The sequence below is a fragment of the Dendropsophus ebraccatus genome, chromosome 5 (assembly GCF_027789765.1).
Source record: "Dendropsophus ebraccatus isolate aDenEbr1 chromosome 5, aDenEbr1.pat, whole genome shotgun sequence".
Taxonomy (NCBI): Eukaryota; Metazoa; Chordata; class Amphibia; order Anura; family Hylidae; genus Dendropsophus; species Dendropsophus ebraccatus.
Genome location: NC_091458.1, coordinates 20,875,851 through 20,903,526, shown reverse-complemented (window position 1 = coordinate 20,903,526; position 27,676 = coordinate 20,875,851). Strand labels below are relative to the sequence as shown.

The following is a 27,676-nucleotide window of genomic DNA, read 5'->3' as shown; positions in this document are numbered from 1 at the left end:
GGGAGGGGGAAGAGCGGCGCCCCATAGAGATGAATGGGAAAATCTCCTCACTGCAAACACAGGTGATATAATTAGCTGCAGCAGACACGGCAGTTGGAGCCTTAGCAACCAATAGGATTACTGCTTTCATTTTCACAGGGAGCAATGGTTGCTAGGGAAGCTGCCTCACAACATCCACAGTAATAACTGGTAGACCCCCTACTCCAACTATACAGTACATGTATACAGGACCCCCTACTCCATCTATACAGTACATGTATATACAGGACCCCCTACTCCATCTATACAGTACATGTATACAGGACCCCCTACTGCATCTATACAGTACATGTATATACAGGGCCCCCTACTCCATCTATACAGTACATGTATATACAGGACCCCCTACTCCATCTATACAGTACATGTATATACAGGACCCCCTACTCCATCTATACAGGACATGTATATAGAGGACCCCCTACTCCATCTATACAGTACATGTATATACAGGACCCCCTACTCCATCTATACAGTACATGTATATACAGGGCCCTCTACTCCATCCATACAGTATATGTATATACAGGGCACAACAGGTATACCAAACTGTGACTGGGTAACACTGCCACACCAGACCTGACCAATACTGCCATACTGTGACTGGATAACACCTCCATACCAGACCTGACCAATACCGCCATACTGTGACTGGATAACACTGCCATACCAGATCTGACCAATACCAGCAAACTGTGACTGGGTAACACCGCCACACCAGACCTGACCAATACCGCCATACTGTGACTGGATAACACCATCATATCAGACCTGACCAATACCCCCATACTGTGACTGGATAACACTGCCATACCAGACCTGATCAATACTGCCATATACTGTGACTGGATAACACTGCCACACCAGACCTGACCAATACCGCCATACTGTGACTGGATAACACTGTCATACCAGACCTGACCAATACCACCATACTGTGACTGGATAACACCGCCACATCAGACCTGACCAATACCACCAAACTGTGACTGGGTAACACCGCCACACCAGACCTGACCAATACCACCATACTGTGACTGGATAACACCATCATATCAGACCTGACCAATACCGCCATACTGTGACTGGATAACACCGCTATACCAGATCTGACCAATACCACCATACTGTGACGGGATAACACTGTCATAACACACCTGACCAATACCACCATACTATGACTGGAAAAAACTGCTATACCAGACCTGACCAATACCGCCATACTGTAACTGGATAACACTGTCATACCACACCTGACCAATACCGCCATACTTGACTGGATAACACTGCCATACCAGACCTGACCAATACCGCCATACTGTAACTGGATAACACTGCCATACCACACCTGACCAATACCGCCATGCTGTGACTGGATAACACCACTATACCAGACCTGACCAATACCACCACACTGTGACTGGAGAACACGCCACACCAGACCTGACCAATACCGCCATACTGTGACTGGATAACACTGCCATACCAGACATGACCAATACCGACACACTGTGACTGAATAACACTGCCATACCAGACCTGACCAATGCCGCCATACTGTGACTGGATAACACCGCTATACAAGACCTGACCAAAGCTATATACTACAGGTATACAGGAACTCCACCAACTATATGCTACAGGTATATAGGACCCCAAACTATACACTACAGGTATACAGGACCTCCACCAACTCTATACTACAGTTATACAGGACCCTCAAACTATGCACTACAGGTATACAGGACCTATATACGACAGGTATACAAGACCTCCATCAATTATACACTACAGGTATCCAGGACCCTTAAACTATAAACTACAGGTATACAAGACCTCCACCAACTATACATTACAGGTATACAGCACCAACTATATACTACAGGTATACAGGACCCCCAAACTATACAGTACAGGTATACAGGACCTTCACCAACTGTACACTGCAGGTATACAGGACCTCCCTCAACTATACACAACAGGTATACAGCCCCCCCAACTACACACTACAGGTATACAGGACCCCCCCAACTATACACTATAGGTATACAGCCCCCCCAACTATGCACTACAGATATGCGAGACCCCTAAAAACTATACATTGTGGGTATACAGAACCTCTCCAACTATGCACTACAGGTATACACTAATTCCACTGATTAACTTAGATGAAACAATACCTTTAGCTTGGCCTCCTGGGCACCTTAGAACAAATCTAATTAACACACTGACACTTTATACCCGGGCAGCGCCGGGTACATTTTCTAGTGTATATATATATATATATATATATATATATATATATAGCACAAAGAAAAAGGGATAAAAGCGGTGGCTTCCTTGGCGCAATCCATCTGGACCAGGAGTCTGATGTCTGGATCACTGGGTCTCCTCAATGTTACCGGACACTGACTCCACGTTCTGGTGAAAGAAGTTCTTTATTTACATTCAGCTATGCGTTTCGAGGAGGCCACCCTCCTCTTCATCAGGCATGAGTATTGTAGGTAATTATTGGTGGCTGCTGGAACCAATTAATCACATTTACATTATTTCCTATGGGAAGACACTACTCGGTTTTCAAACTGCCTTCCGGAACCAATTAAGTTCAAGAACCGAGGTAACACTGTATATGTATTGGAGACAGCACATCAAGACCATAGATGGAGATGGAGGAAGGGCCTAAGCCAAGTGTTTGGATCTAGGCCCTGCTCGGCATGATGAATTGAGAGGAATCTTAGATGCTTGGTAGATACCACCCATTGCCTGGATAGTGCCTCTATAGTAAAATAATATTGGATAATGGTATAGGCCTGTTTTTCAGGGTTTCACACATTAACTGTTGCTTCCAAATTTGTTGGTGAAAGCAGTTCCCTGTTCCAGCCGCACAGAGCCCTGACCTCCACCCCATCCCTGACCTCCACCCCACCAGGCACCTTCTGCAGGAATAGGAAAGCAGATTGTGAGCCAGGTCCTCTCCTCCAACAGTAGTGTCTCAAATAACAAATGCTGTTTCGGCTAACTGGGCACGAATTCCAGCAGAAACTCGAAAATCTTGTGGAAAGTCCTACTATTATAACTACAAAGGGGGGGACTAATCCTATATTAATGCCTATGGTTTTAGAAATAGGATGACCCTAGAGGTGCGGTGGTCAGGTGTCCATAGTACAACAATGCCAAAAATGTTAAAGGGGTTGTCCAGCTAAAATCTTTTTTTCTTTTGTTTTTTGTTTTTTGGTCAATTGGTTTTAGAGAGTTTATATATATATATATATATATATATATATATATATATATATATATATATATATGTAATTTATATATATATAGATTTGTAATTCACTTCTATTAAAAATCTCAAGTCTTCCAGTACTTATCAGCTGCTGTATGTCCTGCAGGAAGTGGTTTATTTTTTCCAATCTGACACAGTGCTCTCTGTTGCCACCTGTGTCAGAGACAAAAACTGTCCAGAGTAGCAACAAATTCTTATAGAAAACCTCTCCTTCTCTGGACAGTTCCTGTCTCAGCCAGAGATTTCAGCAGAGAACACTCAGATCAAAAAGAAAACAACATTTCCTGCAGGACATACAGCAGCTGATAAGTGCTTCAAGACTTGAGATTTTTAAATAGAAGTTAATTACAAATCTATAGACCTTTCTGAAACCAGATGATTTGAAAGAAACTGATTTTCGCTGGAAAACCCCTTTAATTATTAGGTGAACCAGGGCTAATAGCCTTCATCTGGATGATTGTATGATTTGACAATTATATCGAGCTTCAGGGACCAAGGGTGATAGTGGTGGGAGGGATACATTCTGTAACTCACTGCCCTAGGCTTAAAGTGATCTTGTTTCCTGATTGATATTGATAAATCTTCAAGATCCCATTTCTATCCAATAGAGATGAGCGCAACTGGAGCTGAAGAAGTTGGATGCAGCCCTAGGGAGTCCGGGAAAACATGGATAAAACCTATGGCCTATGGCTGTATCCAGGTTTTCCATTGTTCCCTAGAGTTGCATCTAACTTCTTCAGCCACCGGTTTTCTAATGCTGAATGATCGGACTCGAGTATGCTCCAGTTACGCTCTTCCCTTATATCCAACTGTGGGAACCAGATTATTTGCAGAAGTATTGTAAACAACTCAAAGGAATTAAATAGGAAAAACTAAGAAAAAACAAAAAAAACAAACAAAACAAAAACAGATGTTTTTGGGCCCTGAAAAATGACCAAAGCCTTTCCGTTACGGAAGCCTTCCAGTAAAGCTGGTGCTTGTATCATGGTCCTCATCACTGAGGAGCCTATTCCACAGTAGCGATAATCGGCCGAATCGGCCCAATTCAGCCGATTATCGCTTGATGGAATAGAAAAAATGATCAGCCAATGATCGTGTCATCAGCTGATCGTTTATTTGGGGCCAAACCTAAAATCATTGGTCCCCCACCGCGCATCTCTACGGTGGAATAGCGGTGTGCGGCAGGCGACCGACGATTTGAGAAGAAGCATACATTACCTGGCAGGACTTCTCCTCCGCTCTGTCTTCCTCCCCAGGTCCCGTGGCGCAGCATCAACAGCTCCGGAGCGGCCTGACTGAGCTGTCAGACCGCTCAGCCAATCACAGGCCGGGACTGCCGCGGCCAGTGATTGGCTGAGCAGTCTGACAGCTCAGTCAGGCCGCTGCGGAGTTGATGCTGCGCCGCGGGACCCGGGGAGGAAGAAAGAGCGGAGGAGAAGTCCTGCCAGGTAATGTATCGGGCAAGGGCTGCAAGGACATCGGTAACGATGTCCCTGCAGCCCTCGCTTAACGATCATCAGGGCCGTGGAATAGGCCCAGTAAACGAGCACCGATCTAGCAGATCGGCGCTCGTTTACATCGTTGATCGGGCCCTGCCTGGCCCGTGGAATAGGACCCTTAGTCTTGACCACTCTTCAGTATCTGTCCGTAAATAACGCTATGTATATCGATCTCTTCCAGGTGCACTTTTCTTTGTCAGGCCAATGAGGTCTAAAAATTATGTGACAATGATGGATCCTCTACAGGAAACCTTTGGGAATACAATGGGGAGTATTTTGTTTATCCCACCATTACTGGGAGACATTTTTTGGTTTGCATCAATTTTGGCCTCTTTAGGTAAGTCACAATGTGATACGGCTAATGAAGGAAAAGATAAGGAATAAATAAATAAATTTCACCCGTCCAGGTCATGGTACATCTAGTCGTGGTCGAAATAGATATTCCACAATCTCGCAACTCTTACTACCACTTATTACGACTAAAGCCCCTATTACACAGGCCAGGGGCGGATTAATTTTACTATAGGCCTCAGGCTGTTCACGAAGCCTGGGTCCCCCCACCCTACTGTAACTATGGCGGCACAAGCGGGGTGTTCATAGTACAGGGTAAATAATGTCATAATACCCTAATTTGTGAAAAAACACAGAAAAAAGCAGCAAATATTTAGCAAATCATGGCAGAATTGTAGCCAGAAGACAATATACCCCTAAAGTATAAGTCTGTTTGGGCAGCCATGCCCCCCCCCCCCCCCAAGAGCTCAGGGCCTCGACTACCGGCCGTAATGGACCTACTGTAATCCGCTACTGCATGAGGCGACTGTAAGGAGCAGACAAGCGCTGTCAGCACTCGTTTGCTCCTCGTTCCTTGCTCGCTGCTATTACGCACATCAGCAGCGAGCAGGTAAGTGCAGGAGGAGCTGTGGGGGGGTGGGGGGGCAGTGGCAGTGTATCCGGGGCCCACCAGAGGAAATGATCCTGGGGGCCCATCAATGAAGAACCAGTGAGAAACAACATGTCAGTCAGTGTTATTGCAGGTTCTAAAGCTGGGGGCCCATCGAAGGATTCTCGGGTCCTCTTGTGGGCCAGTCCAACACTTGGCGGGGTGTCTGGGCAGCTCATAGAAGATAGCGGCCATTTGCTGATGACACTCCTATTCCACGGGGCGACGGCAGCAGATCGTTGCTATCATTGTCGTTTGTCTTTCAACAAACAAAAGACTAACGGCAGCAACTACCAGACGGCATCGTTCATGTCGGCTGATCATTGTCTTCTGTTACACGGGACGATTATCCCAGCTGATATAGGCCTATAATCGTTCCCTGTAATAGGGCCTTAAGGAACACACCAAGGGGGAGATTTATCAAACATGGTGTTAAGTGAAACTGGCTCAGTTGCCTCTAGCAACCAATCAGATTCCACCTCTCATTCCTCACAGACTCTTTGGAAAATGAAAGGTGGAATCTGATTGGTTGCTAGGGGCAACTGAGCCAGTTTCACTTTACTCCATGTTTGATAAATCTCGCCCCAAATCTTTAGGATTTTGGTCTAGTTAAATCTTGATGGTTGTTTTTTGCATTTAGTTGCTTTATACAGTTAGTATATCATATACGTATCAGTACATATCAGAGCACAATATATCGATCCATCTCATCCATCCTGTGTTCTCTTATAGGAGCCACCGTCAGGGTTATCCTGGATGTCAAAGGATACCTGTCTATTATAATATCGGCCTGTACGGTCATTCTCTATACGTTACTCGGAGGCCTCTATTCCGTCGCCTATACAGATGTCATCCAGCTGCTCTTTATGCTAGTCAGTCTGGTGAGTGATATGGGAGAATAATAAGAACAACTTAAGTGGGCACTGTCATATACTAACAGATTAAATTAAAGGGGTTATCCAGAAAGTTATGCAGATTTTTAATTTACTTCTATTTAAAAATCTCCACTCTTTCCATACTTATCAGCTGCTGTATGTCCTGCAGGAAGTGGTGTATTCTTTCCAGTCTGACACAGTTCTCTCTGCTGCCACCTCTGTCTATGTCAGGAACTGTCCAAAGAAGAAATGGTTTTCAATGGGGAGTTACTACTGCTCTGGACAGTTCCTGACATGGACAGAGGTGGCTGCAGAGAACACTGTGTCAGGCTGAAAAGAAAACAACATTTCCTGCAGGACATACAGCAGCTGATACGTATGGGAGAACACGATTTTAAATAGAAGTAAATTACTAATCTATATGACTTTCTGAAACAACTTGAAGTGAAAGAAAAAGATTTTTTACTGCATAACCCCTTTAACTCAGCAGGTGAGGTGATATACTACTTTTTTTTACAATTTGTTTAATTAAATTTTTTTTGCCTGTTTTCTATATGAAATACAATGCTATAACATCGGCCACTAGGTGTCTCACTTAGTAGAAAACTGCAGTCAAGGCTCCATCACTAAGGCCATCAGGTCTTTAGTCACAGAAAAAGAAACCAAGAACAGCAGGTGATTTCGGTTGTCCCAGTGAGGATCAATGCTGATTGGCCAGCAGCTGTACACGCCCCCCTAATTATCAAATCATTTGATTGTAGGGCAGTGATCAAAAAGTAGTATACTAGTACAGTCTGTCTGTGGCAGGCTGTAATAGTAGGGTTTACATGGCAGACACAGAGGTCTTCAGAAGACCTCCAGCAGCCATGGTAACAGCTCAGCACCCAGTGTTTGTGTGGATCAGAAACCTGACAGGTGCAACACCTATAAAAATCAACTTCTACATGCAGTCATGCTGCGTTTACACGGAGCGATAATTCGCCCGATCGTACGATTAACCATTTCGAAGTACCGTTTTGTTTTTTTTTTATAACGATCAGCGTTTAGACGGAACGATATATCGTAGGGAAAATTCGTTTTCCGATCGTTTTCCGATCGCTTAAGCCTATCTCGCACATAGGTAAAATCAGTGAACGACTGTGTACATGGAACAATCTGCGAATTTTCTGCGAACGACGATTTAAGAACATGTTCAAAGATCAAAATGAACGATTTCTCGCTCGTCCTTCGATTGTTCGCTGCGTTTACACGTACGATTATCGTTTGAATTCGATCGTTATTGTGCAAATTCGCACGATATTCGTTCCGTTTAAACGCAGCCTTACTATTGACCATGACATGTAGAGCGTTAAACTGATGGGATCAAACTAAAGTCCAATCTCTGAGTAATAAGCAGTGGACACTCCCTGCATATAAAGTACGGTCAACTGATGTTCTACTGGTGTAAAAAGGATGGCACTTCTGCCAGCGGTGGTGCTGGTGGGTATCCAGACAAGTACTAGAGAAGACCCGGCACTCACCAAGTAGTTCTGATAATTTATTATAGAGCAATAGGCATCAGGCACAGAAACTACGTGTTTTGGCCAAGCATGGCCTTCATCAGCCTAAGGTAGTACCATGGCCTTCATCATCTTAAAGTGACACTGTCACCCCCTTTTTGCATTTTGACTGCTCTCCACAGGTGTAAAGAGTAAATGTTGCAGCTTTCATTACTTATTTTATATCACACCTCATGGTGCTTGTTCTGGGAAAAAGTCGTTTTTATCACCTGTGGATTGGTATATGTGGGCGGGGCCTCACAGCCTTTGTGCCACATCGATCCGCCCCTAGCACCGCTTAGCCCCACCCCATCCATGACGTCATTGCCGCATAGGCCCCACCCCCTCAGCAGCCATTGGAAGGGCCAGCCTAAAGCGTCTAGGCGCGGCCTATGCAGCGATGACGGCGAGGATGGGGGTGGGGCTAAGTGGCGCTAGGGGTGGAGCGATCTGGAACAAAGGCCGTGAGGCCCCGCCCACATATACCAATCCACAGGTGATAAAAATTACTTTCTACCAGAACAAGCACCATGAGGTGTAATATAAAATAAGTAATGAAAGCTGCAACATTTACCCTTTACACCTGTGGAGAGCAGTCAAAATGCAAATAGGGGGTGACAGTGTCACTTGTAGGTAGTACCATGGTCTTTATCAGCTTAAAATAAAATATCTTGTGATATCCACAAGATAGCAGAGTTGAGTGTGCGGCATAGCAGAGTTGGGTGCGCGGCATAGCAGAGTTATGTGAGTTGTGAGGTGGGGGCTGTAGAGGAGGTTGTGCCACTGCATGGGGGTTGTTGCTTTGCCAAGGGTGAGTCGCGGTGGGTGGTGGTAGGCATTGGGGAAACGGTCTTTGCCGGCGTGCCGCGGGTGAGTCGCGGGGGTAGGAGTGGGGTGCCGCGGGCTAGTCACGGGAGGGGGGGTTAATGGGCCGCAGGTGAGTCCCGGGTACAGGTGTGGATGCAGCACGCCACGACGAGTCCAGGGGGGTTGCCGAAGGGGAGTGGGGCTGATGCCACCTGCGAGTCACGGGGGGTGGGGTGGGGTGTTGTTTGCCGAAGGTGAACAGGACTGAAGCCACCGGCGAGTCATGGGGGTGGGGGTGGGGGCGCAGGCTGCGGGTGAGTCTTCCCCGCCGCAGCACCGATCTGGGGGGAGTGGACCAGGGAAACACAGGAGCGGGCATGGTTGGATCAGGGGGGGGGGGGAAATGTCACAGCACAGGAGCGGGCATAGTTGGATGTGTGTGTGTGTGGGGAGGGGGTCACAGCAGCACTGGAGGAAGCTGAGGGAGACTGTAGCTATCCTCCCTCTCTTCAGTGGGCTGGGTTAACCCGGCCCATTAAAGAGACGGAGGACACGTGATGCCGTCTCGGAGGGTGCGGGCCAGGAGCAGGGAGCAGTGTCAGGTTGGACTGAGATTTGATGATTCTATGGGTTTGGTGGGGGTGAATGCATCTAGATAACAGCAAAACTGTGCAGAATCCATAATATATTGATATTGGAAAGATGGAAAGCTATGGGTGGGCAAAATTAATGCAAAAATAATTTGGGGGGGAATACCCCTTTAAGCTGATGAAGGACATTCTTGGCCGAAACGCGTCCCTACTGTACCTGATGCCTATTGCACTATAATAAATTAGCGGAACTACTTGGTGAGTGCTGGGTCTTCTCTACTACCTAACTGATGTTCAGTGGCAGCCAAGCCTCTGTAAAATGCAATTTGGTGGTGAGAGTGTTATAAATTAGTACAAACTCCACCAACCTCCCTCCCCTATTTCAGTCTTGGTGACGACTAATACGTCTACACTTCCTGTTGTCACTTTTTCAAAATGGCCGTCAAGATTAAACCCTTTAGGATCTGCAGCAGATTTGATGGCCCAAAGTTACTTTGCATTGAATCTGCAGCTTCAAATCTGCTGCAGATCCTGTACGTGTGAACGCACCCTCAGGGTATTTTTACATTTGGGGTGGAAATGTTCTTTGAGTTAAATAGAAAAAAAATATTCTTTACAGTTTTTTTTGTTTTTTTTTAAACTTTTATTAAATATTAAATGCATACTAATCATTTGTCTCATTTTAAACGTAGTGGATTTGTGTACCATTTGCTCTTCTAAATTCTGCATCTGAAAACATTGCTTACACAGCAGTGCATGAACTCTACCAAGGGCCCTGGATTGGTAATATACAACCAAAGTACATTGCAAGATGGTTGGATGATTTGGCTTTTCTGGTAAGTTCCTTTGTTATCGAGTAGAGTCCAGCAAAAGGTCATGAGGCCTTTCTTTACCTATATTGTTTCTTTATATATCTTATATTCTACAGATTTCTTTAGGTGCATGCAGTTAGTAGTGAGTTCAATAGCAGCTGTATTTAGTGAGCTCCCCCTAGTGGTGGGTGCAGCCATCTAGAATTTTATAATTTACCTTTACGTTGCTGTGTGAAGGCAGCATGACACTTTGAGCTTTGTATCAGAAAAAAACACATTGCTCTTGTCTCTTTAAATATATGCACCTTTTAAAGGGTAAATTAAATAAAATTATTAAAACACTTAAAGGGGTGCTTCAGAGAATAAATTTTTGTTATACAGATTTGTAAATTACTTCAATAAAAAAAAAGAGCCTTTTAATAACTATTAGCTGCTGTATGTCCTGCAGGAAGTGGTGTATTCTTTCCGGTCTGACACAGTGCTCTCTGCTGCCACCTTTGTCCATGTCAGGAACTGTCCAGAGCAGGAGAAGTTTTCTATGGAGATTTGCTCCTGTTCAGGACAGTTCCTCAGAGGTGACAAGAGAGCACTGTGTCAGACTGCAAAGACTACACCACTTCCTGCAGGACATACAGAAGCTGATAAGTACTGGATTTCCGAATCTGTGTAACTTTCTGACACTGGTTGATTTTAAAACATTTTTTTTCTTCTGGAGTAACCCTTTAAATCCATTTGCGGCTTGAAGTTCAGGAAGTTACCTTTGTACCAATATCCCAAGATTACTAGTACTTTCTTATTTCAGAGCCTGGGAGGCATTGCATGGCAGACTTACTTTCAGAGAGTCCTTGCTTCTTCATCATCCAAGCAAGCGATGGTGACCTCCTATCTCTCAGGAGTGTTGTGCGCTATCATGGGTATTCCATCTATACTCATTGGGGCTGTTGCGGTCTCCACTGGTACGTCTATGAGTAATGTGGTCGGATATACAATCTAACAGTAGTACAATGCTATAAACCATCTCCTCAGTGTCTGAGTCTGCTTCTCCATCCGTCCCCTTATATTCTGCTGCAGCTCTGCTTATTCAGATTGGCTGCGGTGTGTAAGGCTGGGTTGACACTATATTTCTGCAGTCCGTTTTTTGCAAAAAATAAGAATAAAAAAACTGATGCGTTTGTGTGCATCCGTTTTGATTTGTTTTTCCATTGTCTTCCATTATAAAAAAAAGAAAAACGGATCAGATGCATCCATTTTTTTTAGCGCACACAAAAACATGATCAACCTATTTTTTGTGTAGGCTAAAAAAAAAAAAACAAATGTGTTTTGATCTGTTTTTTTTTTTTTCTAATGTAAATTAATTGCCCTGATACACAATATACATATAGCTGACATGATAAACATGTACTTTCCTTGTGTGAGTGCACAATGGACGGGGGCTTCCTGTGTTTGGTCTCTTCATTTATAAAGAGCCATATGTATAACATTGATTTAAACATAAAAAAAACTTGCGTGAGTATATTGCAAAACTGCCTGTGATCACAGCCCCTTTTGATTTCTTTTAAAAACATTTTCACAATAGATATGCTTTAAACGCTAAATGCTACTAGCTTTGTTCACTATGGGCAGCAACTTTTAGTGGCTTGGTATTGGACCCCCACCAATCAAGTTCTAAAGGCCTATACTCATTTAGGGTGCGTTCACACCTAAAGGATCTGCAGCAGATTTGATGTTGTGTTCAGTTATTTAAATGAAATCTGCTGCAGAAAATCTGCTGCAGATCCTGTAGGTGTGAACGCACCATTAAAGTGTCACTGTCATTATAATTTAAAAAAAAATCTAAATTAGCAGGTGATGTAATATAAAGCAAGTTTGCAATTTACATTCATTATTTTCTTTTTTAGTTCTCATGCGTTAAAACAAAGCTATACCTACCTGTATCCAGGTCCAGTCTCCTGAAGGCAGCTGTTTAGTCTTGTGCTGGTTGAAAAAAAAGAGACTAAACGCAGGAAGTCACGGTAATCTGGGCACATTGAGAAAGCAGTCATGTGATTGATGGACACATTGAGCCGAGACACTCTGTACTGGCTGGGGCTTCATGTGTTTAGTCTTTCTTTATCATCCAGCACAAGACTAACAAGCTTCAGGAGACTGGACCTGGATACAGGTAAGTATAGCTGTTATATAGCTACCTTTAAGAGACAAGACCTGGATTTTTGGTAAGTATAGCTGTTATATAGCTGCCTACAGGATACTGGATCTGGATACAGGTAAGTATGGCTGTTATATAGCTGCCTACAGGATACTGGACCTGGATACAGGTAAGTATAGCTTTTATATAGCTGCCTTCAGGAGACTGGATCTGGGTTTCTGGTAAGTATAGCAGTATTCAGGAGACTGGACCTGGATACAAGTAAGTATAGCTGTTATATAGCTGCATACAGGATACTGGACCTGGATACAGGTAAGTATCGCTTTTTATATAGCTGCCTTCAGGAGACTGGACCTGGGTTTCTGGTAGGTATAGCAGTATTCAGGAGACTGGACCTGGATACAAGTAAGTATAGCTGTTATATAGCTGCATACAGGATACTGGACCTGGATACAGGTAAGTATCGCTTTTATATAGCTGCCTTCAGGAGACTGGACCTGGGTTTCTGGTAGGTATAGCAGCCTTCAGGAGACTGGACCTGGATACAAGTAAGTATAGCTGTTATATAGCTGCCTACAGGAGACTGGACCTGGATACAGGTAAGTATAGCTTTGTTTTACAGCATGAGAACTAAAAAAAATTATGAATGTAAATTGTAAACATGCTTTATATCACAGCACCTGCTGATTTAGATTTTTTAAGTTATAATGACAATGACAATTTAAATATATGTATTTTCTGATATTATATTGTTTTATATCACTAATTCTATTTCCCAGTATAATGGGGAGACATATATTAGGCGATATACAGTTAATAGTATAATAATAAGTGAATCATATGAACACAAGGGCATAGTACCATGGTATCATACAGCCATCTGCCATTTGCTGTATTTCAGATTGGAACCAGACTAGCTACGGCCTGCCAACACCATATGAGAGGAACGAGGCGAATATGATTCTTCCGCTGGTTCTCCAGTATCTATGTCCAACCTATGTGTCAGTCGCCGGGCTGGGAGCCATAGCTGCAGCCGTTATGTCCTCTGCGGACTCTTCGCTTCTGTCAGCTAGCTCTATGTTTGCCTACAATATCTACAAGAAGATGCTACGGAAAACAGTAAGTTCAGCATAATAGTCAGAGAGAATATGTCACCACTATGTCGCCCATATATGTTTTGTTTGCAGTATTTCTAACGCTTGGTTTACAATTCTCAGTTCTTCTGCTCCATCATTGGATATGACTATTGGCTCTTTCATCGCCCTAGATCGCTAGAGATATTGGGTATTACCTACTTGGGGATATTACCGAAATACTGTCCATTGCCTCCTAGCCACCTGATGCAAAGATATATGATGGAGTAAGAGTGCATGGAGTAAATAGACAAAGTGTATAGAATAAGGGAAGGAGGGCATTTAGTAGTCACCATGGTCAACACCAATATGTTTGCCTAGTGTTTGCTCCTGCTGGTATACTGCTCTTCCCGATGGGTACTCCCACCAGTCTGTGCTCCCTCTCACTGTAGTGCCCACTCTCCTGCTGCTGCTCACAGCTTTGCCCATAGGATGTGTGTGCATTCTTAAAGGGCCAGAACAAATACCCACATTACCTACTCAATTACCAAAGGTTCCCTTGTATATATATGGCTAATTTTCTGTGTTCCCTTGAATTCTGGTTCCATTACTTTATATCAGGAATTGGGGAACCTTTGGCCCTCCAGCTGTTGCAAAACTACAAATCCCATCATGCCTGGACAGTCTTTGGCTGGTCCCTACCTCTAGAAGTTGACCTGGTTTAGGTGATGGCTAGCTTGCGGGTCTAGAGATACTAGTGCAAGATAGCGGTTAAGGGAGGACAACTGGTAGACCACTTAGATAACACCCTCAGAATGGGCCCAAAGCCTAACACCTGCTGGTCACTATACCTAGCATGCCTACATGGCTGATATACAGAGCATGCTATGGTAGTGGTATACATAGAAACAAAAATGTGCCACCCATTACAGTGCCCTGGGACAGAGGGTTTTTTATCCCCTTACACGCCCCTTCCATGTCCTTTGGTCTAATTTCTTCTCATGTTTACAGTTCCTTTGGGAAGGGCTATGACCAACTAAAGGGGTATTCCACCCATGCCCTCCCAGACTAAATTGTCTCCACTGACTAAACTCCACTAGACTTGCTCACAAATCCCTTGTGAGTTTTTAGACCCTTCTTCCGCACTTGTAGGAAACTCCGTTGCTCCATTGCAATCTCCGAGCATGCCGTGCATCTCCTTGTCAATAGGATTCAATGTAATGCTGGATGCAAGGTCAGAGGACCTTCCCCCCTGCACTGACGTCAGAGGTGGGCTTGGCTTTCTCATACGTGACCAGGCCCACCTCTGAGACAGAGAAAACCTTGTGGCCCACGTCTTCGAGGGAAGGAAGGAAAAGGAAAGGACTGAGACAAACTGGACGGCCAAGGGAAGACTTTTCGCCATTAGAGATGATCGAACATCGGGAATTTTCAGGCTGTATCCCTGTTTTCCAGGCGGTACTCGGGCTGTCTCCACCTTCCCCACGAAACGGGAAGGGATTGGGAATCAAATGACGAAGGTTCGAGAAGGTTCGAGTTTGATCAAACCTGAAAACTTCCGCTGTTCGATCATCTCTATTCGCCATTTCAGGGAGGTGGGTGGCCTGGAAAACAGCAGGAACAGCGTAGCGAGTTAGTGTGTATTACAAAAGATAGATATCTAGAAGATTAGTTTATGTTCAAAAATAGTTTTCAGTGGACTCCCCCTTTAATAGTAAAAAAAGATGGGACTGACTGTGGCAGGGTAAGGGCCTCTCTTGCTATGGGCCAACCTGAGAAGTTATTGGGCTGTCCCTTAGATAGAGCATGCCCACTACAGTTTGGAACGATTTTCTAATAAATTATAACCGCCCCTTTGTTTTATTTTCAGGCCTCCGATAGAGAAGTCTTGTGGGTCATGCGCCTCTCGATGATCCTGCTGGGCTCTGCGGGCACAGGATTGGCCTTCCTCTCCAATTCTGTGTATGACCTCTGGTTCCTGAGCGGGGAGCTTGTATACGCTTTGCTATTTCCACAACTCTGCTGCGCCCTCTTCATCCCCAGCACCAACGCCTACGGTTCAGCAGCTGGATTTTTCTTGGGTTTTATCTTACGGCTCCTCGGAGGAGAAAATACCTTAAAAATTCCTCCGGCTCTCCACTACCCAGGATGCATCCTTGTTGATGATAACTATGTGCAGTTGTTTCCCTTTAAGACCTTTACTATGCTGGTCAGCCTCATCACCATCATCGTCACGTCATATCTGGCCCAGGTTCTATTCATGAAGAAAGTTTTGCCCATTCGGTGGGATGTGTGCAATGTGTTTCAAAAGGATCCATCCCACCTTGGTGAACATGAACTAGAGGAGCAGGTGGGCTTGCAGACTACATGAGACTAAGAGAACTTTCCGAGAGGACAAGTGTCCATATATTTTTCCAAAAATAATTGTATGCAATAATAATACTACAATGTAAATAATTGCAGAGTTATAATATGTTATATAGGCTGTGTGACTGTAAAATGCTAATGATAAAAATCGCTTTACCTAAAATCACGCTCAGGCATGCTTGTTGCAGTAGATCTCAAGGCACAAAAGAGGGATGTTTTTTGGTAGAGGGATGTTTTTTGATATAAGGCTCAAGGAGCGTCCTCTGGGCTGCAAAAGCTCAGCAGTGTTCAGCCCCATCTCTCCTATCACCCCAGTGTATTTATGTAAACCCCCACTGTTTAGATTGACAGGCTGAACATTGCTGGGCTTTAACTCCAAATTTGCACAAAACATCTAAAGCTTATATCTCAGCGCTGGAGCAATGGATTGAGATAAGAGTAAGAATGCCTATTATACACCTCTTTTACCTTAATCAGTTTACCCCCTGGATGCAAGAGGAGAGAGACCTTTGTGACGTGTAACAGAAGAGAACACATAGCACAATTGCTTCTCCTTCTGTATTTTCCATTGCATTTCATCTTTCTATAGAAAAGCACATTCTCGGCACTCACCATCATGCTTCATAAATTTTTATTGTAGAAAAAAAGTCCATCAGAAAAATATATAACAGCAACAGGACCTTTTGGCGTCACTTGACGCCGAAACGTCCTGTTGCCATTATATAATTTTCTGATGGACTTCTTTCTACAATAAAAATTTATTAAGCATGAAAATGAACTTTTATAATACTGTTGGAATTTTTTCTTACTGCGAGCACCACCCTAGACACAGAAGTGACGTCTAAAAGACTTTTTTCTATAGAAAAGCACAGACCTGTGTGTATTGTGTGCACTGACTTGTGTATTTCGTACAACAAACAATGGATGCCTCACTTTCTGTTTCAGTTTCCTAATTTCTATGCAAAATATAGGGCCATAAATAGCATTGCATGGCAACAGATTGTATCTTATTAAAAAATAATGATTTTTTTCCCCTATATTTTTTCTCACAGAAGAAGAAAGGAAAAACTGAAGAGTTTGGGGGAAAAAAAACACACTTTTTTTTTAACCAAAATATGTCCAAAATATATTCAGAAAACATAACATGCTGAATTTCCAAAAATAATAACATGTATCTGTAAAAAAAAAATGTAAAAAAATAATAATCTGTCCTATCCATTACAAATTTCCATACTTTTAATTTTACAGAAATATTTTTTTCTAACATATTTATATTTTCTGATTGTAATTTTTCTTGTATTTAATTTTTTTTACAACATTTAGTAATAGGCTCTACAACCAACCCTATGGACATCTCCAGATCTTATACTTGTATGGAACTCATTTGTAGGCATGCTCTGTGACCTCTATGACCTGAGATGATTCCACAAGGGAGAGGAAGGCTGAGCTTCTATTATCTTTTGTATCTACTGGTGTCACTTGTTGTAATGCTGTACAGATCACTTTACAGCAGCCTCCTCCTTATCATCATAGTTGGAACAGTAAAAATACTCATCCAAAGAATGTAATACACCCCATACAATCATATTTATGCACTGCTTTGCTTTTTGAAATTTTGTATTCTAAATATATATGCAAAGTATATTAATAATCAGATTCACACATAATAAATAGGTGTATTGCTTGGAAGAAGTAGAACATGGTAAAGTAACTGGGAAAGTAACCCAGAGTTGCCTTAAAGAGCTAGTCCCATCTCAGCCAATATATCTATACTTCATCAAAGGATTCATCAAGTTAAACACATTCATTTAGCAAACATGTCTCCTCCTCCTGATATGCGGCTCTTTCCCTCCCATTGTTGACAGTCCCTTGTCTAGGTTACCGACCATGACGCGCATCTCCTTGTCCTTAGGATTCAGTGTAATGCTGGATGCAAGGTCAGAGGACCTTCCCCCAGCACTGACCAACAAAACACAGTAATCACTGAACTCAAGGAGATCATCGAAAAAATTCCAATGAAGTACTCAATCGAGAGTCTCTACTGATGCCCCAAAAATTTAAATATGCAAAACAAGAGTCTGTGCAGCCTCGGGAAAACACGGGATAGCCAGATATCTCTAGCCTGTTGCCACGGGGCTCCTCCATGATGGGGAAAGCCCCATCACCCCAACTAGCCAGAATCCTGCTCCACACTGACGAGGGGCAAATACCCCGAAACGGCTGTCTGTGGATGGAGGCCTGCCTTGGCAAGCCCTTGTCATGATCGCAATACTCGCACCTTGAGTTAGACATTGCCAAACGGGGCCACCCTGTTGTTTCCCTATTTATGTTTTAATACTCGCAACTGAGTTGGACTTAAGGGGCTATCTATCAGGGTGGTGTGGTGCTCTCCCTATCATGGAGGCACCCCGTGGCAACAGGCTAGAGATATCTGGCTATCCCATGTTTTGAGACTCCCAACCGAGGCTCCGCGGACTCTTGTTTTGCATATTTAAATTTTTGGGGGCATCAATGGAGACTCTTGATTGAGTAGTTCATTGGAATTTTTTCACTGATCTCCTTGAGTTCAGCGATTACTGTTTTGTTGTTTGATTTGTCATCACCCCAACTAGCCAAAATCCTACCCCACACTGACGAGGGGCAAATACCCCGAAACGGCTGTCTGTGGGTGGAGGCCTGCCTTTGCAAGCCCTTGTCATGATCGCAATACTCGCATACTCGCACCTTGAGTTAGACATTGATAAAAAGGGGCCACCCTGTTGTTTCCCTATTTATGTTCCAATACTAGCAACCGAGTGGGACTTAAGGGGTTACTTATCAGGGTGGTGTGGTGCTCTCCCTATCATGGAGGCACCCCGTGGCAACAGGCTAGAGATATGTAGCTATCCTGTGTTTTGACACTTGCAACCGAGGCTCCACGGACTCCTGTTTTCAACACCCCCAGCACTGACGTCAGAGGTTGGCTTTGCTTTCTCATACTAGACCAGGCCCACCTCTGAGATGGAGAACACCTCTTGTCCCACGTCTTCGAGGGAAGGAAGGAAAAGGAAAGGACTGAGACAAAGTGGAGGGGCACCAGGGGAGAAAAGGTAAGTATAAACTTGAATATTTTTCATGTAAAAAGCAAGGGCTGCACAGGTATCGCTAACTATGTATATATATGCAGCCCTAATGCATGATTGTCGAGCCGCATATAGGCTCAGAAAGCGAGCGCTGATGTAGCAGATTGGAGCTCGCTTACAGTCTGCAACAGCAACCCCCACTGCTCTGTGTGTTGTAATATAAGCCCCTTTCCTCTCACTATACTGCTAGATGAAAATACAAGGCTTTAAGTTGAAGTTCAAATCCGCAACATTGCTGTTTTTTCCAGGTATTGTACAAAATCCTGCAAAGGGGGAATGAGTATCTCCTGTTTACCATACACGTCTTTCCTAGTTATGCCTGTCTTTGTACTTTGTATTTATTCTGTATAACACTAGATGGCACTTTCATCCTGTAGTAAAACACAAGGCTCGGTCAGTCCCAAGTATTATGTCGCTGCCAATGTGGAAGAGAGAACTTTGAAAGTTTGATTGTACGATCAGTAAACCTCCGCCCCCCCACACACACACACAAAAAAAGGAACTGTCTAGAACATATTAAAGGCCAGAGAAAACAGGTACGGTGGCTTCTACATCTGCATTTGATGAATATATACATATACAGTAACTGTGTATGCCCATCAAATATATTCATACTGCTTATAAAATGCAAATAAAACAAAAAAATAATGTGGATAGTACAAAAAAACTTTAATTTACATTACACTGTATAGTTAGTATTGTTACATTTCACTGCTTTCTATAACACACAACACCGGCCTGAAACAAGAACCTATGCAATACTAGGAAATTCTGGCTGCATGGAGTATAGTAAATTTTCGCATTGACCTGGTGTTTCCACCTAATTCTGCTCATTGTTGCTTATATTCTGTAGATTAAAAGTCTCTGGTCCTTCCTTTGCTGGACGACTTGCATCCTCTACTTTTATCACTTTGCAGATATCCCACTTTTTTGGCAGGAATGATTTTGTAAACAAGAATTCTGAGATATAAGACACAAGAATCTGTGTACTTAGGGCTGCCAGCATGGTGAAGGTCTTGAATGGGAAGAGTTGCACATAGGCACCATCGATAAGTGTGCACCAGGGATAGTGGATGATGGGGGGAATGCCTATGGAGTCCACACCTCCTAGTATTCTCAGTATGAGGCCCAGGAGGAAACCAGCGGCTGAACCGTAAGTGTTAGTTCTTGGGACGAACAGTACACAACAGAGTTGAGGGAAAACCAAAGCATAGACCATCTCCCCACACATGAACCATAGGTCGTAGATGGAGTTAGATAGAAAAGCCATCCCGGCGGCTGTGCTTCCCAGCACAATGGTGGAAATCCTCATGGCCACCATCACCTCCTTGTCTGAGGCCTGTAGACAAGATATTGGTAAATACATTGGTAATAATTTTTTTTAATGAATTTGTGTAAATAAGTAAGGGAACACTTGGTCACCTTTTCCCCATAACTATAGGGCCTTCTCTATAGGCCCTAGTATGCAAGGGAGAAGGGGAATCCTCTTGCCTATGAGGTTGGGTGATAGAAACTATAACGAATAGTCTTCTTGCTACATTGGGCCCATACTAGTTGGCTAGATTGCATTATCAGTGATAATAAACTCGCCATATAGCAGACCTTGAAATGGCTCATCAAAAGGCCATACAGTAAATCTAGCCAGGGGTGGGCAAAGTGGTAGGTACACATAATGGGGGAGATTTATCAAACTGGTGTAAAGTAGAACTGGCCTAGTTGCCCCTAGCAACCAATTAGATTCCACCTTCCATTTTCAAAAAAATCTGTGAGGAATGAAAGGTGGAATCTGATTGGTTGCTAGGTTACACCAGTTTGATCAATTTCCCCCTATATGTCTAAAAAAAATTCAGGTTAGTGTATAGGACTGTTCATGCCTTATCAATGTTCAGGGGTAGCTGTATCAATTGTCCTCTCCCCTGGCCCTAGGCCGGAATACAAAAAAGAGGGCCACGTTTAGCTTTTGATCTGCCAATTGGGCATCGCTCTCCTAAATACTAGGTATACTTCTTTGTATTAGAGTAACCTCTTCCTGGTTCCTATGGATCAAGTATTTTTAGCCAAATCTTTTAGTCAAAAAAAGGTGCAAATCTTTCCAGTATAGTTTTTCTCTATGTGACATGATGTCCCTCCCACCGTAACCACGACCACCTCCCCCTTTCCGCTGCTCTTATCATTCACTTGATCACTTGAAGCAGAATACACACAATAGGACACAGAGTCTTAGGGCCCTATTCCACCGGACGATTATCGTTTGCATAATCGTTAACGACCGCTATTGCGAAAGACCTTAAAACGTTCACTCATTTCCATGGAACGATAATCGTTACTTATGATCGTAATTGCGATAGTTATTTCTTCGCTATTTATTCGCTATTGCGTTCGTATCTTTTGCGAACGACCAAACAATGTCTTATTCAATGCGAACGATTTGCGAACGTTTTGCGAACAAGCAACGATAAAAATAGGTCCAGGTCTTATAAAGCGATTAACGATTTCTCGTTCGGTCGTTAATAGTTAACTGCATTTTAACCGAACGAATATCGTTTAGATTGGAACGATTTAACGATAATCTAAACGATAATCGTCCGGTGGAATAGGGCTCTTAGCCATACTAAGATAAATGACATTGACAATGGCAGAAATTCGATTAAAACATGAAATTACCATTTTACGGAGAATCCTTTTATAGATATTATATCCAAACATGGAACTGGATGACAACAGAGCAGAGTCTGCCGAAGACATGACAGCCGCGGCCACCGCTCCCAAACCGGCAACTGACACGTACAGAGGACATAAGTGCTGAAGGACGAGCGGTAGGATCATACTAGCTTCTCCTCTATCATATGGTGTTGGCAAGCCATAGCTTGTCTGGTTCCAGTCTACAAGCAAGAACAAAGGGTTAACATAACTGCTGGAAAGAATTTCTGAACAAATGAACTATATTATTTTTATTATTAATATTAATAATAATAATAATAAAAATAATAAGGCCATGTTCTGACCTCGTAAATGGACGCTCTTAGAAAAGATCTTTAGCGCCGCTGAGTTCTGATGCAGGCGCATCCGTGCGCGCCCGCATCAGAACTCTCCACTGCACACGATGGAGTGTAGGACCGGAGTCGCTCGCTCCATAGTGTGCACTGACAGGGTTTTGTGCGGCCACTATTCGTTGAATAGCGGCCGCAGAAAACTGACGTCTGTTTCTCAAGGTGACACGAGGGATCCATGTGTATACACTCCAGTCGGGATTCCATAGATGGCAATGTAATGTATATTTTCGGAACTGCAACAACGTCCATAGTTTTACGAAAATATACGCAGTGTGAATGTAGCCTAATAATGTAAAACCCCAGGGCCTAGTGTGGCATCATCCAGAACCTCTTGGGGTCAACACCACATAAGGGAGGACTTAACTTTTTGACTGCCCTCTTTCGACCAGAGTCTACATTGAGAAACCAGTCTAAGCCATTGGGTTGACCACCATTGCCTCCCATAGATCAAAGAGCTATACTGGAAGCCAACTCACTGTGAAATGCAAGAACAACATGGAAGAATGATGCTGTCTTTACCTGTAGAAGCCGCCACAGCTCCAACTAATACAGAAGGGATCGCTAGAACCACACATCCCACCGCACCAAGAACTGACGTTACTTTTGCTTGGGTTGTAGTAGAAGCGGATAAGACTCTCTGGAAATATATCTGCCATGCGATGCTGCCAAGACTCTAAAGAAAATCAGAATGCACATTAACATATCTGTCTGAGATCTAGATGGATCTGGGCTGTTTATCATCACTGATTGTTTCTGACCCAAGTAAAAGAATTGTAACAGTATTAAGTATGTAACAAATACTAAGCGGTATTGCAGCAGTTCTACTAAAGTGAATGGAGTTAAGTTGTAATACCACAAACAACCTGAAGGGGTGATGCTGTTTTTGAAGGAAAGCAGCTGTGTTTTTCTAATCCTATAAAGTTTGTGGCCTTGGTCTTGCATTTAAAATGATCTTTAAAATGTTTCTAAAAGCATAAAACGAAAAAGATGTGTATATTGATATGCATGGTGAAAATAAAAACCTTTACCAGATACAAAACATCATCTATCCATATCCCAGTGTATTGTATATCAATTTTTCCTAGCCAAGGCTCCTGAAACACGACTTGAACGGCTGTGTCAGCAATATTCTTAGTAGCGGAGTTCAGAAGTGCAAATGGTATACAAATCCACTGTGGGAATGAAACATAAAGAGTCAATTACAAATACTTATGGTTAATGCAAACCAGTGTACAAGAACATAACTAGTATCATACTGCCCCAACCTAATCCACCCCCCAAAAGCAGATTATGGCTATGCAGAAGAATATAACTAGTATAATACTGCTATACACAAGAATATACAGTAACTACTATAATACTGCTCCTATACACAAGATTATAACTACTATATACAAGAATATAACTACTATAATACTGCTCCTATACACAAGATTATAACTACTATAGTACTGCTCCTATATACAGGAATATAACTAGTATAATACTGCTCCTATATACAAGAATATAACTACTATAATACTGCTCCTATATACAAGAATATAACTACTATAATACTGCTCCTATATACAAGAATATAACTACTATAATACTGCTCCTATATACAGGAATATAACTACTATAATACTGCTCCCTATATACAGGAATATAACTACTATAATACTGCTCCTATATACAGGAATATAACTACTATAATACTGCTCCTATATACAAGAATATAACTACTATAATACTGCTCCTATATACAGGAATATAACTAGTATAATACTGCTCCTATATACAAGAATATAACTACTATAATACTGCCCCCTATATACAAGAATATAACTACTATAATACTGCTCCTATATACAAGAATATAACTACTATAATACTGATCCTATATACAAGAATATAACTACTATAATACTGATCCTATATACAAGAATATAACTACTATAATACTGCCCCCTATATACAGGAATATAACTACTATAATACTGCCTCCTATATACAGGAATATAACTACTATAATACTGCCTCCTATATACAGGAATATAACTACTATAATACTGCTCCTATATACAGGAATATAACTACTATAATACTGCTCCTATATACAGGAATATAACTACTATAATACTGCCTCCTATATACAAGAATATAAAATTCTCCTGTAACACTAGTAATACTTCTCCCTACAGATAGTAAGGAAAAAAAATCTAAAAGGTTTGTACTTACCAATCCAAGTACCATTAAGACAAGCTGTATGACATCAGTGTAAGCCACAGAGTACAGCCCTCCAAACAATGTATATATAATAACAATACAAGCAGATATAAGGATGGACAGGTAGTTGTGAATATCCATTATGACACTGACTGCAGAAGCTGTAATAGTGATGAAAAAACTATATTACATGGATGAAAAACAGTATAATAATCATGATTATAATAAAAATGGGATAATCATGTTATAACTGCCCCCAGTCCTTTGTTACGGTAGATCACCTAAGCTGTTAGAGGAATGTCTGTCAACCAGCAGAATAGTAAGTGCAGCTCTGGAGATGGGTTGTAATAAAAGTCAGAGTGACAATTACAATCCAATCAATTTTTACTTTAACACTTAACTAAAGAAGCCAAGATGGCAGCAAACCAGCAAACGTCTGCTATGAGAGCAGGGATAAGGAGGAGACACGTCATGGAGTTCCCATAGGCTTCCTGCAGTGGGTCCATCATTGTCATGTACTTCTTTGATCTCATTGGGCTTACAAAGAAGATGGCACCTAAAAGTAGGAGCGGCAAAACAATAATTCAGTATAATAACGGAGTCTGACACTCTATACAAATGTCCTATTGACAAAATAATATATATGTCCTACTAAAGGAGAAGTCCAGTGAATTTTTTTTAAAAGTATTGTATTGCCCCCTAAAAGTTATACAAATCACCAATACACACTTATTACGGGAAATGCACATAAAGTGCTTTTTCCCTGCACTTACTACAGCATCAAGGCTTCACTTCCTGGATAACATGGTGATGTCACTTCCTGGAAAACATGGTGATGTCACTTCCTGGATAAAATGGTGATGTCACTTCCTGGATACCATGGTGATGTCACTTCCTAGATAACATGGTGATGTCACTTCCTGGATAAAATGGTGATGTCACGCCCCGACTCCCAGAGCTGTGCGGGCTACGGCTGCTGCAGAGGATGATGGCAGGAGGACACTGCAGGACACAGGACACTGGAGGGACACTGAGCATCCCTCTGCCATCATCCTCTCCAGCAGCCACAGCCCGCACAGCTCTGGGAGTCGGGTTGTGACATCACCATGTTATCCAGGAAGTGACATCACCATGTTAGCCAGGAAGTGAAGCCATTGATGCAGTAGTAAGTGCAGGGAGAAAAGCACTTTATAAGCATTTCCCATAATAAGTGTATATTGGGGATTTGTATAACTTTTCGGGGGCAATACAATAGTTTAATAAGGATTTTCACCGCACTTCTCCTTTAATTGGTTAATTGGTTTTTCAAAGGTTGGTGAAAAGAAGACCCCCAGTGTAATTAAGACCTTAAAATAACACCCCAGTATCAGAACCCCAACATAATATAGACCCTGGAATAAGACCCCAGAATCAGGCCCCTAGCTTAATTTAGACCCCAGAATAAGCCTTTTCCATAAGCAGCCAGATAAAAAGTCCTATGGTGGTTGTATTAGTTTATTCTTACCTATAATTAGGCCTATGGCAAATGCGACAGGAGCCTGAAGCCATGCCAGTCCTCGTCCAGGAAGGTAGACAATCTCTGCAGATCCATTTATATAAGCGCCACCGACCCAAGTAGCTGAATAAGAAAAAAAAATATTGTTTGATCTGACAACAAACACAAGCAGCTTCCAATTTCCTTGGGTAATCGGGTAATGTAAAAGTTATCCTTAGTGGTGTCCTGTGTGAGTACTACTGGAAAAAAGCCCAGTCCGGCTCCCACCCAGTGAAATGGAGAAATAGCTGAGCACCATAGAGGTCTTTATGCTTGTTGAAAAAAATTAAAATAATAACATAGTAATACAAGGTGTGTGTGTAGGGGGGGGGGGGGGTATACAAATGTGAAAATAAATAAAACGAAAGAGTGATCTCACTGATCTAATTAAGATTAATACAGTCACGCTTGCCAAACCTTCTGGTTGGCACTAAACATGCTACTGCTACTGAAGAAGACGCAAAGAAGGTTTCGAAACACGTTTAGTGCCACCCAGCAGATTAGGCAAGCGTGTCTGTGTTTAACTCCTATACATCTGTTCTATCTGTTTAAAGGAGTTGACCTACCTGTACAGGTAAATAATCCAACCACCATATTGACTTTCCTTCCTCCGACAATGGCAACTTCCATCCGATTCTCATTTTTCTGCAACTTTTTGGTTTTCCTTGAAGCCCACACTCCAATTCCCAGCGTCAGGGCATAGAAGAGGAGCACTGAGACCAGAGCGGGGATGTTCAGAGCCATCACTAATCAATAGTGGGGAATGCGAGAAGTCTTATGGACAAGTTGGTGTCTTGTGATCAGACATGTGACTCCTCCTCCTGAGCTCCTTATCTCAGCCGTCTTTCGCTCTGTTACACCTCATTACAAGCAATTGTCTATGGATCAGCCCTTGGTCCAGATGTACTAACACTTCTAACATTCTCAGACAGTGTAAACGTAGATTACATAGTGTACAGGCCTATATACAAGGGGCATTGTTGGACAAATGAATGTTGATTAGAATACTGGCTCCTGATTACATAAAAGGATCAGCGATCAGCCGATAAACAGGTTAACGCTAATTTGTTGATCGATTACGGGCAATAAAATTATCATTATCGTCCGCACATCAGCTTCTGTAAACAACTTAAATGGATGCAATGCTACTCTCATGAGGGCAGAATGTATACAGGAGTGCACTCATATACTGTATAGGGAGTGCACTGCTAATAGTAGCCCCCTATAGAATTCTGGTACCCCCATTTAGTATTATCTCCTCTTTGCAGCCACCCTATAGTATTACGCCCACTGTACACCTCCCCTGTAGTATTAACCCCCTCTGTGTTGCTCTCCTATAGTATTAAGCCCCTCTGTGCAGCCCCAAATAGTATTAACCGCCTCTGTGCTGTGCACCTATAGATTTAACCCCCTATGTGCAGCCCCCTATATAGTATTAGGTCTCTCTGTGAATCCCCCCTATAGTATTAAAGAGCTGTTCCGGGCAAGGGATGTTTTTATTATATGACTGGGCACAATCCTGCCGCTTAGACCCCTGTTTGGCCGCTTCCGAGTCACATCAGAGTTCCATCTCAGTTGCTGATTGGAAGGGCATGCCTGCACATCACTGCCCCAAGACCCGGAAATGGCCGAAAAAGGGACGAAGCGGCGACAGTTGTGGCGGCAATTGTGCACTGGAGCCAGGGAGGTAGGTTTATGTTATTATGTTAAATCAGCCCATGCCCGGCCATATATTAAAAAACACCCCTTGCCTGGAGTACCTCTTTAAGCCTCCTCTATGCAGG

At 42.8% G+C, this 27,676-nt stretch overlaps 2 protein-coding genes across 2 annotated transcripts in view; one reads left to right on the top strand and one right to left on the bottom strand.

Moving 5' to 3' along the window:
• The window catches only part of LOC138794129 (high-affinity choline transporter 1-like), a gene marked incomplete at its 5' end in the record, with an annotated part of 78,763 nt that extends 62,595 nt beyond the window's left edge, over nt 1-16,168 (top strand). The window contains 6 exons of the mRNA XM_069972898.1: nt 5,009-5,164; nt 6,500-6,648; nt 10,270-10,413; nt 11,192-11,345; nt 13,437-13,654; nt 15,479-16,168. Coding sequence (XP_069828999.1) covers nt 5,009-5,164; nt 6,500-6,648; nt 10,270-10,413; nt 11,192-11,345; nt 13,437-13,654; nt 15,479-15,979 — 1,322 coding nt within the window. The remainder of the gene's footprint in view (nt 1-5,008; nt 5,165-6,499; nt 6,649-10,269; nt 10,414-11,191; nt 11,346-13,436; nt 13,655-15,478) is intronic.
• Nucleotides 16,169-19,749: 3,581 nt separating this feature from the next.
• Nucleotides 19,750-26,636, bottom strand: LOC138793420 (high-affinity choline transporter 1-like). Its single transcript, XM_069971983.1, has 8 exons — nt 26,459-26,636; nt 25,863-25,976; nt 24,753-24,914; nt 24,371-24,519; nt 23,179-23,322; nt 22,670-22,823; nt 21,762-21,979; nt 19,750-20,436 (listed from the first exon to the last, which is right to left on the bottom strand). The coding sequence occupies exons 1-8, from the start codon at nt 26,634-26,636 to the stop codon at nt 19,918-19,920; spliced, it is 1,638 nt and encodes a 545-aa protein (XP_069828084.1). The 3' UTR covers nt 19,750-19,917.
• Nucleotides 26,637-27,676: the final 1,040 nt, after the last annotated feature.